The 12,333-nt window shown below is 55.6% G+C and overlaps 1 protein-coding gene across 1 annotated transcript; it reads right to left on the minus strand.

Moving 5' to 3' along the window:
* Positions 1-274: 274 nt before the first annotated feature.
* Positions 275-9,228, minus strand: TLCD2 (TLC domain containing 2). Its single transcript, XM_072639947.1, is given in 4 exon segments — positions 275-813; positions 1,980-2,062; positions 2,187-2,269; positions 2,367-9,228. Coding segments are annotated over 4 exon segments (795 nt in total). The 5' UTR covers positions 2,546-9,228; the 3' UTR covers positions 275-363.
* Positions 9,229-12,333: the final 3,105 nt, after the last annotated feature.

Here is a 12,333-nt window from a genome sequence, read left to right on the forward strand (position 1 = left end):
AGACTGCTGCTGAAGGGTAAGAGGGCCCATTTTACTCTGACTTGACCCTTTCTGCATCCATTTGCGTGCCCAATTTGTAGAATAGCCCTGCCCACACTTCCCTAGTTAGACCATTGGGGAAAATAATTGTCTCATGAAAAATGGCGAACACTAGTTAACGTTCCCACTTCAAATGTTAATACTAGCACCTAGGTTCTTGTCCCAGGAGTGTGGGGCTGAGTACCAGGGGTCCTGCTTCTTGTATTCCTGGACCAAGTGAGCAAACAATGCCTGGTGAATTCTAGGGTCCAGGGAATTAAAACCACCCTCCTTTCTGACCCCAGCCTCATAGTCCCAGAGCTTCCTGGAGGCCATGAGCCCAAGCTAATCCTGCAGCTTGGCTCTGTACGGAAGCCTGGCACAGTCATCACTCCCACATTCCCAGTTGCATTTGGCCTTAATCTTTCTGGAGAAGGAGGGTGTGGCCTGGACCCACAGGCCATTGCCAACCATTAGATCCATGACTAACATAATGCTCATGATGGTGATGGTGAACAGTCCAACTCCCCAGAGGACACTGAAAGTGAGGGGGAATTGGTGATGCTGGCACAGCAGCTGCAGGCTCATCCATCCCAGGGGTGGGAGGCGGAATACCAGTAGGGTGGCCAGCGTGGCCCAGCAGACCAGGCGGTAGACCAGAGTAGCGGTTTGGGCGGAGAGTAGGAGCAGTGTTTGGGCGTGCAAGCAGGCTGAGTTTACCTCCAAAAGCAGAGGCACCACTGAGACACTCAAGCAATGGCCAGGCAGCACAGCCATAACCAGGCAGCTCACAGCCTAGGGGTCAGAGGCCAGGGGTCAGGGAACTTTCCTCCAGGATTCTCCCAGTCTCCCTGCACTGGGTAAGGTCATGCTTTAGGATTCTCAGGCTTCCAGAGATCCCAAGCACTTGGTTCCCATCCCCAGTACTCACTACCCCACACCTACACCTCATCCAGGTCTCTGAAGGGCTTTAAATGATTTTAATGGAATGAGTAGGGTCTTGAGAGAGGTCCTCCAGGTCCTCTGAACTGCCTTCCCTACCTCATTCCTGTGCATTCACTCTTACTCAGCCTGCAGCTGTATTTACACCCTCATCCCCAAATGAGGTACCACCTTTCAAATCCCATTGTGGCTACAGGTTGAGTCAGGACTAAAACTCTGAGGGGTTTCAGGATTCCCACACTGGGCGGCAAAGAAATTCTGATGTGAGCAAGGGGCTCTGAGTGTCAGAAACTTAATAAGAGGTTAGAGGACAGAAATTAGATGGGAGGCCTTACCCAGGAATGGGGAACCTGCAGCCTTAAGGCCACATGTGGCCTTCTAAATTTCTAATAAAAGGATTTGTCCTGTAAAATTTGGATTCTGGAGGCCGAACTGAAGGATTTAAAAGGCCGAAGATTCCCCACCTTAAACCATCAATTCTAAGACTTTCTGCACTCCCACCTTCCCATTCTTGTGACCCTTTCCTTGTCCTTTATTTCAAAGTTCTTCCATGCTAGAAATAGAGAGGAAAATAATTCAAGCTTTTGACTCAGTTGTACTGATTTTGTACTGATGAGGTCCTAGAAATAATCATGGGGCTGTCTCAGTGGGCAATCGGATCCTGCCACCCAGAGGTCTTCAAGCACAGGCTTGCATGATATAGTATGTAGGGAATTTGTGCTTCAGTTGGAGGGTGGACCGGATGTCTTCCAGGGTCCCCTTCAGGGAAATTTTTTACAGTAGCTGGAGGTAGGGAGAGGGTATAACTGGGGCTTGGGCATGCCCCAAAGGGGCAACACCTTCCAAATCCCAATATAGGTTGAGGCAGGACTGGGACTCTGAGGGGCCTCTGGAAGTTAAGTGGGAGAGGAGCCCTGATGAGAGCAGGAGGCCTAAAACTGAAAGGTCAAAGGGGTGGGACCAGAGGCAGCCCTGCTCAGGTCCTCTCCACCCTCCCTTCCCTGCCTACCCAGCCTCACCATAGCATGGTGACAAAGCAGGTGCTAGGAGCGGTCAAATGTCTGATTCCATAGAATATCCACCGCATCTGCCAGGAAATAGCCTGCAGGGGTGAAGGGGGGGAGGATGTTGAGCTCGGGAGACCCCAGCCTCAGCCCCCACGGAGTGAGGAGGGAGGAGGCACGTCTCTGGTGCTCTTTCCCCCGCGCCCCGGCTGCTCTACTCACCGACGGACAGAGAGACCAGAGAGACAGTCCTGGGAGGGCAGCTGTGGGTGAAGTCCGAGATCAGATGGGAGTACTGGGACATCCTGGGAGAGAGGGCGTGGGCAGAAGGTCAGAGCCCGCGCCCCGCGCCTGACCATCCCCATCCCCGGCTCTCCCCGGGGTCCTGGGCGGCCCCCGCACCATAGCAGCGCCCAGGTCCCGGCCAGCAGGCTGTGCACGAGGGAGGCGCAGACGTTCCTCCACGTCCAGCGGTCCCGGGCATCGGCGAGCTGAGGGGAGGGCAGCAGCTCGAGGCCCCGGTGCAGTCCCTGGAACACAGCGAAGGAAGCAGCCGCCACCCCGAGTCCCACTGGCGCCATTGAGGGACGCCAGTCAGTCCGTCCGTCTGCGCCTCCTCCCGAGCCTCTCCCCGCAGCCGCCCGCGACTCGGGCTTCGGATCCTGCGCTTTCCCGCCCAGGCTTCCAAAACCTCGGGGAACTCTCCTTGGCCTTGGCCACGCCCCCACGCCCCTAACTCCGTCCCCATTGGCTTCCCCGCCAGGAGCCCGCCTCCGTAACCACGGCAACCCTCCGAGTCCCGCCCTCGAGTGTTCCCCGCAGGGGCTCCCAAGTGCACCTTCTAGATTTCGGGGGCTCGGAACATTCACAGGCACCTACCCGGAGGTTGGAACTGCGTGCCTCGGACGGAGTTACAAAGTAAATGGGGTTCCGTGTGCCCCAAACTCACTGATGGCCTAGGGGGACCCCGCCCCTGCACCTTTGGCTAGGTTCCCTTCCACACCACCCCCACTCCCACCTTCAACCTTTACCTGGTTTGGTGTACCGCGTCACACCTCAAAAAGCAGAAGCGGGTTGAACCTCCACCCAAGACACCCGAGCCTCACCACCTCCCCCGTGCTAACACCCAGGAACCCCGTCTCTTTTCAGTCCCGCGTGCCGAAGGGCACCTTCAGACTGGGAGGAAAGAGGAGAGGCAGGGTCCAGGGTCAATTTCTTAAAGACCTTCACGGCCCCTTGGGGCCCCCCAGATTATCATGGCAGTATAAAGTCTTGTTAGGGGATAGGGGATGGAGTTCAAATCCCGCCTTAGATACTTTACTAACACATGCCACTTAATCTCAGCCTCAGTTTCCTGATCCGTAAAAGGAATTAATACTTACCTCTCAGGGTTACTGTGAGGAGTAGATGAAACATGTCAAGTGCTTTGCAAACCTTAAAGTTCTCTATAAATCCTACCACTATGATGAGGATGACTTAGCAGCTCTAGTCATGAGCGCATAGACCCCACTTTTTCCCTAATCCCATGCAAACCTGGACAGATGTTACTTCCACTTCACTGGACTAGACAGAGGCTGACCAAGCAGTTAGGGTCAGAGGTAAAAATGAAAGACAGGAGAGGGAACAGAAACATACTCAGTCCCCCTTCCATAAGTATTTGTAGGTCAGGAGGACCACCTATCTCCCCCACAATGGGAGGGCAAAGGTGGAAGAAATCTAGTCGACACAGATTCACATCATTTGGAATCAGGATAGCCTCCTTAGCTAGAGAAAGAGCCTCCTCTCCAAAGCAAATAGGGAGAAGAGAGCAGGAGTCCTCAGAATATGGTGAAATTGCTTGGCCAAACACCTTTTTGGTGGCTGGGCAGTGACTTTTGGAGGTGGTTGGTGCCAGTACCAAGAAAGAAGGAATGCTCCTAGCCCAACCCTTCACCAAGGTCTGACCCTCTCTTGCACAAACACTTCTTGCTTCATTGGCCTTTTCATGAGTTCTTTCCCCTCCTCCTGATGTCCATTTTAACTTGATTTCACAAGGATAAATGTAGTTTGGGGGGCGAAAATCACACAGATAGGTTTTCTCTAACCCCCACTAGCACAGGGACAAGTCCTGATAGGAAGAAAATGAGGGAGAACCCTAAGTGGAATGAAATGAATCTGTAAGGGAGCCAGAGTCCTAGCTCCTAGTCTTCCCCCCTCTGCCCTGTTTGGAGCCCCTGCCCCCAAGCCTGCCATTTGGCAGGGAACTTCCATATCTATGCCTAGGGCTAGTTTCAACATCCAGACCAGTTTCTAGGCTGGACACAGACCAGGTTTCACCTGCCACCCCCCAGGCAGGAATCATCCATCACCTGGGGTGCTCTACCACATCCTTTCCTCTTCAGGTACCTGTGTGTGGAGGTTGACGGGGAAAGGCTGACTCCTTGGAACAGGAAGATCATGGTTTTCTACCATTGGGAGCTGAGAAGCAAAGCCCAAGTAACCAGAGTAAGGCCACTCTGAATCCAGTCCCATTCATCCAGGTTCCTGAGAATCTCAAGATCTCCACCCAGTAAAGGGACTAGTACAAGTAGACCTCCTCCATCCCCCAAAGGGCAAATATCTCCCTTCCCATTGGTTAATTTTGTAATTTTCACTCCAACTTCCTACTCCACTCAACTCTCTTAATGAAAGCACTAATAGATTATTTAGTTACGCTACCACAACTGGACGAGAATCGGGCCAGGCCAAAGATGCCAGGGTTAGAGACCGTGTCTGGGATCCACAGGCCTCCCCTGCCTTCGGCCCAGGATGGTTGGTTATCCTGTTCATCTTCGCCATTCTGATTTTGGGAGGTTCCTAGCACTCTGGGCAAAGACAGCCCTTGACATTTAAGAATCATGCTTTTTCCTCCTGCTGGGAACACGTCCCCCTCCCCTCCCCCCAACTCAACCTTGGTAGCAAGGAGTAATATGGACATACCAATGACTTCAGATGCCTGCTGGGAATTGCAGCCTCCTTCCTGGTTTGGAGGCTACATGACTAAATCAGAGGAGTTTCCCCACATTACCCTCCTCCCATCAGCCCTTACGGGATAGCAGCAGCAACGAGTATCTGAACAGTCTGTCCTTTCCCTCCAGCCTCCACTGGCCTCTTTACAGGTTCTATGTATAGACTATGTGAGACAAGAGTATGGAGTTCTGAATGTACACATATGCAAACAGTTCTCTAAACTCATACAGAATGCTTTCTAGTGTCACATTTATTTTCCCATTTTTCACACTAGCTTTAGTTTTCACTGGTTACTTGGCCCCCACCTTCCCACCCCTTTCATAAAGTCAAACAGGGTAGCCAGTCCTACCGGGATTATTAGAACTAGAAGCCCTGACTGACCCTGAGTGGCTATAAGGGTCTGAAAGACGATTATCTAATGGTTCATCAAGGGCGGATCTGTTTTTCTCTTTAAAATGAACCTGTTCTGAATTTACACAGGGAGGTCAGCAGGACTGACTGGTATAAGGAAAACTGCCAGGAACACAAAGGTTGTTCAACAAGCATTTATTAATGAAGCACCCAGAGTGCTATGGATATAGACAAACAGGAAGCAGTCCCTGCCTCATTGAGCTTACACTCCAGAAGACAGCCCGCAATAATAAAAAGGCGATCGTGTAATTCCCATGATCATGGATTTTAAAGTGGCCAGAAAGCTCAGACAGCAGAGTGTGAGCCCTTCTTTGCACAGCTGGGAGGGGTAAATCAGTGAGTGTCCTAGGTGGGATGAACGCACATCTTTCTGACTGCAAGCCCCTTGCTAGAGTCTAGCCCCTAACCCTAAGCAAGACAGGCGGGAGGGGAACCTGAGCTGGCCTCTGAGAGATGCTAGGGATTCATTCTAGGAGGCAGAATTCCAGACTTCTGAGGCCACCTGTACAAAGGCAGGAGATGGAATGTTATGTCCAGGGACCAGGTATCAGGCCAGTTTTACTGGAACAGACTGTTCAGGAAGGGAGGAACTCCCAAGTAAACGAAGGAGAACAGAGAGCAGACCCTCCCTCCGTGCCCTCCCGCTAGCCTAAGCTTCTTGGGCCCTGCTGGTGGATGCCCCCTCCCCCTCCCCCCAAGGCCTTTCACCTTCTAGATGGCAGGGCGGCGGTTCTTCCTCAGTCCTCGAAGACAGGAGCAGAGCTCAGCAGTTCTTCAACTGGCAGCTTTAGCTGGGACAAGACATAAAGCTCGCCACTGAAGAACTGCTGTGGCTCGGCCAGGAACGTGGGGGGCACAGGATCCTGGGGGGGTGGGGGAGGAGGGGGGAGAAGAGGGAAGAAGCTGGTCAGAGCCATCCTGGGGCACTAATTGCCAGGCAGGGCCATGGTCCAGTTGCCACCATCACACCTTTTCTGAGGCCTTTCCCCACCACATCACGTCCCTAGCCCACAGAAGGACTTTAATGGAAAGGGTACTACAGGAAAAAAAATCAACAGGCAGCCATTTAGCTCAGCAGCACCTCCAATAACCTGGCCCAAGGCCCACCCCTGGTAATTCCCAAGAAGAGGGACGCATGCAGGCCCTGACCTCTTCTGCATTCTCATCTGGGGGAGGGCAATGGAACTTGGGGGGGAGGTGGGAGGGCAGCCCAGGGGGGCAGAGCCTGACAGCTACCAAAGCACTAGGTGAGACCAGCTCTTTGGACTCTTCCCGGGAAGTTCAGCTGGGTCTGGAAAGAGGTTGGTAGGGGCCTAGAGGAAGGGGAAGATGCTTGGGGGAGGGGGTGGGAGCAGGGTTCAAGGACTAAGGAAGAAGATAGTAGGGGAGTAGCAGCGTTCTGAAAGGGAGGGTGATTCAGGCTAGGGGCCTGAGCAGAGGGCAGCAGGGGGCGGGTGGCTGGGCAGGTTCCCCAGCCCTCTTGGATGCCAGGCATTCCGCTTTTGCATTCCGGGTACATCTGGTATGAATTCCAGGCTGTCTGCCGGCCCCTCCGTGTCTGAACTTTGTTCCAAGTCCCAGGCCCCGCCCCCAGGTTCCAACGCATGAATCAGCAGGAAAAGCCATGGCCCTGCAGCATGGCCAGGGAGGGGGCTGGGGGTGTGGCTGGGAGTCGGGGGGGGGGGGGCGCCCAGGCTTAGTCCAAGGGCACCACCGGCCCCTCCCAGGATGTGGAGCTATGCCTCTAAACCTAAAGTATCCAGTAAAATTCTGCTTCCTCAGGGTAGAAAGGGCAGGTAGCCAGAGGCTGTGGATAAAATCCAGCACATACATTCTCCAGAGAAGGAGACTTAAGAATGTGCCCTCTGTACCAAGCTCTCAATTGCCCCCTCCCCCCAGCCCTTCAGCCCACAAGGCTCTGCTGCTGGCAGTCCTGAGCCAGGCAGGTGCCCTTGGCAGAAAGGCAGGACCGGGACCAGGGCACTAACCCTCTGACCAGTTACTCTATCACCCCCTTGGCACCCTGACAGCTCTGAGGACAAGCCATGGTGGCAGCTGGAGTCAGGGACTGGGTCTTAAGGGTGGGGGAAGATAGCAGGGAGGCCACCAAGAGAGGCCAATAGTAGGGGGAGTGGAGGGAGGAGAAAAGAGGCGAGGAGGCGGGGAAGGGAGCCCAGTGATGACTAACTCAGACCGCCCCACCCAGCCAGCCGGCTTCTCCGGCGGTCAGGGCCGGGCCTGGGTTGGGGGCCGCTCACTCGGGCGGGGCAGGGGGGGAGGTGCAGAGGTGACCTTCCCAAGGCCCAAGCCCGCCGGGCCAGAGAAGGGACGGAGGGGGGAGGGGAGAAGGAGTTTCTAGGCCCCCCCCCCCCCATTCCCCCAAATGAAACCTTAGCCTGGGAGTTGCATAAGTCCCCGTACCGCCGCCCCTAACTACCCCCCCTTTACATAAGGTTTCCCCACTCCACCCCCGGAGAGGAGGGGCTGTCCAATCTAGCGACCCCTCCCCGGACAGGGGTCGGACTCAGGACCCCGGCAGAGCCTGCGTTTGGAAGAGAAGGAGATAGAAAGGGGTGATCCGCCTGCCCCATCCCGCCCTGTCTGGTCCGGTCCCATCCGTGAACTTACCCCGGGCCGGATGCCACGCCGGCTCCCCCGGTCCTAGACCCAGGACCCTTGTGTGTGCTCAGCCCACGGCAGGGCCGCCGAGGCTCCCTAGCTCCGTCCAATGGAACTGAATTCCCCCCCCCATCCACCCCACTCCTGGCGAGATTGGCCCCTGCTAGCCTCCCCCGGACCGGACTCGGGTTGACGCCCCTCTCCTGGGGCGGGCACCCACCCACCTCACCGCCCCCTCTTCGGCCGGAGTGCAGGGTGTGGCCGCCTGACCCAGCTGCCCGCCCGCACCCCGCTCCCGGCGCGGCCCCCACGGCTCACACCCACCTGGTCCCGGGCGGGGGCGCCGGAGCCCGAGCGCTGGGGGGGAAGCTGCACAGGGAGGGAGCGGATCCCACGCGTCCGCTCCCCTCGGCCGGCGCCGCCGTCTCTTCCCAGAGCCCCGCACACACCGGCTCCAGCCTCCGATCAGCTGGCGGCGTCGTGACGCACGACACCCGGTTGCACCGCCCTCAGCCAATCACCACCCACCGAGGGCGAGCGTGGCCACGCCTCAGGGTGTCCAAACCCCGCCCTTATCTCCGCCTCCCGGGCCGTTTCTGCTCTGATTGACACCGAGGTCATCCCCTTCCTTCCGAGCAAAGCGGCTTTGAACCATGCCTCCCAACTCGTGAGATGGCCAATAGGTGGAAAGACCCTCAGCCAACCCTCAGCTCAGGCTTTTTATTTTGATTAGCGCCCGGGAAAGCCAATCAGCTACTTGGAGACGAAGAAGAAGAAGGCGATTGTGGGCGCAGGGCATGTCGGCCTGCGTAGTTCTCACGCTGGCACTACAGTTCCCAGCATCCCGGGCGCTCTGTGAGTTGGCATTTTTAAACGCAACCCGGATCCTAGCCCAGGAAAGTCCTTAAAGGGCCAGCGCCCCTCCCCCAAGGGGAAAAACCTGCTCCCCTTAGACGGGCCCCCAGAGTGGACTAGTTGGCAGGGCAGAAGGGGATTCCCACCCAGCAGCTTCTGTGGAGCGGAAGGAGAAGTTGGGGCAGGAGGCCTCCCTCCCCCCACCCCCATCCCTCTAGGGAAGGGTGGCTACACCTGAAAAGGAGAGGCCTGGACACGTGGAGAGAGAAGAACTCGTGCCCCGAGGCAGCTAGAGCGGAGACCGTGCGGAGCCTGGGTGTGGGCATGACCCGGCCTCTGGAGGGATAGAGCCTTCGGAGGGAGGCTGTCCCCTAAACGTGTTCTCCAGCTATTTTGGGGGGAGGGGGAGGGGAGGAGACCCTGGCCAGCCGGCTCATCCGTTTCGTGGAAGAGGGGGGTGGGGTCAGGGGGGCAGATAATGAGGAGCGTGAATGTAGCAAAGGATCCTCACTTTAAGGAAAGCCTGCCGGGAGGTGTGAGGGTGGGTCCATCCAGCCCTCACCACCTCTAGCGGTTCTGGTTTCTGAGTCTCGGCCGCCCTTCCCCTTGGCAGAGGGATTCTAGGCCCTGCAACAAATGAACCCCAAACCTCCCCCAGGACGGCCTCTATGGAGATGCTTCAGCTCAGCCCTCAGCTGGGTGGGGGCGGCTTCCTGCCACAAACCTGGGAACTAGCGGAGCTGGAGGGGTGCCTGCTCCCCCTCCCTCCTTCCTCACCCCTCCCTTCAAAAAGAAAAAAAAAATCTCTTGACTCAGGCTAGGAGCTGTTGCAAAGGTGGAGGCCAATAAAGAAGCAGCTTCTTCCCCAGGGACCAATCAGAGCCCAGAGTGGGAGGGATGGGCAAACTTAGCTGAACCCAATGACTTGGCAAAAGCGACTCAGAGTCGATGACTTTACAGGTTATTTAAAGGGACATACCTGGAGTGGGGGAGGGGTTGGAGCAGAATGTGCAGCCAAGGATTAAAGGCTAATGATTTATAGCAGGAGAGGACCTAAGCGACCATTGGGTTCCACTTTCTTTTGCAGATAAGGAAATTGAGACACAAAGAGATCATAGGAACATAGATTTCGAGTTTTAAAGAGATCTTGGAGGCCCTTGGTTTCAAATCCTTCGTTTTACAGATGAGGAAACACGCTGAAAGGGGTGATGACTCGGACGGGGTCCCTCGGCTTAGTCAGGCTTTTCTTCCTCCTAGCCCCGATCTCTTACTTCTGCCAGGCGTGGTTTCTGCCCTCGACATTTTTTTTCAGCTAAGATTGGGTTTGGGAGGGAGATAGAGGAAAGGCTGTTTCCTTATCTGTCCAACGAGGGGGTTGGACTAGATTTCAGGGCTCTTTCCAACTCTAAGAGTAGGTGACTCTCAGGCCGGGCAGAAGAAGCTTGTCCCTTTAAGGAAACTTCCTGCTTTCAGCCCTGGTAACAGCTGATTGCTGGAAAGTGTGTGACCTCTGGACGAATCAGCTGTTTCCACATCCCTCCCCCAACCTTCAGCATCCCTACCCCCCCCCCCCAGCACACGTGATGTCCCCTTGGGAAAGGGAGGTGGAGAAGGAGCTGGACCAGGAATCACCCACCCCTTTTCCTCTCCTGTGGACTCCCGAGCCTTGGGCTACGTTTGCCTCCTGAAGCGGAAAGAGGGAGGTCTATCGGTCCATCCCTGGGAGCCCCATAGCTGAAGGATGGAATGAGAAGCATTTCCTGTCAATGCTGTCAGCAGAGAAACGCCCACCCTGGGAAGAGGGCGGGGGAGAAGCTGGGGTCAAGGAAGGGAAGTGATTGGGGGGTGGAGCAAGATGAGCCCAGATTGACCAGTAACAAAAGGGCACAGGTTTTGGGGGGGATACCCTAGGCCAGGGAAGGCGCCCCTTCCTGGTGAGAGTCTGCAGGCAATGAGTAACTCCCTCTCTATGTGCCCTTCTTTGAGGTTGTTTACTAGTTTGATTTCTGGCCTTACCCTCAAGAGCTTCCAGTTCCCAGAAAAGTGCCCCCCTCTCTGGTTTCTCCCCTGTAAATGTCCCTGGTCCAGCCTGGGACTTGATCAAAGATAGGGGTTAATGTTGGTCCTCCAGATGCCCACAGTAGTAGTAGTCTCATTAGTACTACTTAGTAGTAGTAGTAGTAGTAGATTCCAGGTCCCCTCCCCACCCCAATTTCATCTTCACGAGCTTTGGCTGGAAAGCTCAACCATGGAGCCCAGGTAAATACCCTGTCCTTGGAAGGCTGGCTCCACCCAGCCCTTGGCAGGGAGTCAGGGTCACTCGAGGACAAGTCTAGTGTGAATTCCTGGGACCTCAGACTGACTTGGATGTCACAGGGCAGGAAGGTGGGGGTGATGAAGGACAGAGCTGTGGTCAAGCTTGGAGACAAGGGTGTTTTACCAAAGGCCTCCCCTCCAGTGTCTCTCATCATGGAACCCCAGATCCCAGTAGAGAATCATCAGGCACAGCCACAGCCATGCTTCTCTCTGCCTCTCCCAGCTGGGCAGGCACCTCTCCTATTTGATCTCTCTCCTCCCCTCTTCTCCAGCCAATAAGAACCAATCCCACCCATAACGGGGCCCTTTGCTGCTCTACTCTCTGACTGGCCAATACATGGAGCCTGGGGGGGGGGGGGGGGAGAGGAGAGTGACAGCTATTTCCCAAACTTTCCCAATCTAGGGGTTTTTTTTGTTTGTTTTTTGGCGAGTTGGGTTGGGGGAGAACGTCTGGAAGAAAGTCTCTTAAGGGGATAGAATAAGAGGACTTTTCAGAGACTGAGATTTGGGTCAGTGGGAATCTCTGTCCCAGAAGCAGTAAGGAGCTTCTCCAAGAGAGAATCACGTATTTCAAGGATAGGGAATGGTGCTTGAATTGGGGTGAGGGCAGGAACAGAGGTAGGTATAGTCCGGGCCACCCTCTGTAGTATAAGCTAACACCACTGGAGGGCAGTACACCCCAAGATTTGGATCAGGTGGGAGGCCAGGTGCCCAGCTCAAGCCAGAGAAGGGAGCAAATCTGATGAGTTTGTCCAAAGTTTCATAAATTGTGAACATAATCGGTGGACATCTTAAAGAAGGCTCCTGCCAAGGGGACGCTGCTTGTGGAGGTGAACAGTGTGACTTCCTGTCACTCTGGCAAGGGGGCTGACCTTTCTTCTAAGCACTGGGGAAGGAGGCTGAAGGCCCCTTCAGACCCTGGTGGCGAGCCCCTCCCTCGGAGACGTCCCTTCATGGAAGGCAAACGTGTGTCTTCAGCATGTGCCCTTTACCAGGTGACAGCGGATGCCTCCTGGGATTCGCACCTTTGACCTCAGAGCTGTTAGAGCTGACCGGACAATGGCCTTGCTCTGCTGACCCGCTCCGCTCCAACGCTCCAGTCTCTGTTGAAGCGCGCTCACATCACACGTGGAGAAACCGAGGCACGTCCCGGTGCCATTGGCTGCTTCTCCCCCAGGCT

The sequence above is a fragment of the Notamacropus eugenii genome, chromosome 2, assembly GCF_028372415.1.
Source record: "Notamacropus eugenii isolate mMacEug1 chromosome 2, mMacEug1.pri_v2, whole genome shotgun sequence".
Taxonomy (NCBI): Eukaryota; Metazoa; Chordata; class Mammalia; order Diprotodontia; family Macropodidae; genus Notamacropus; species Notamacropus eugenii.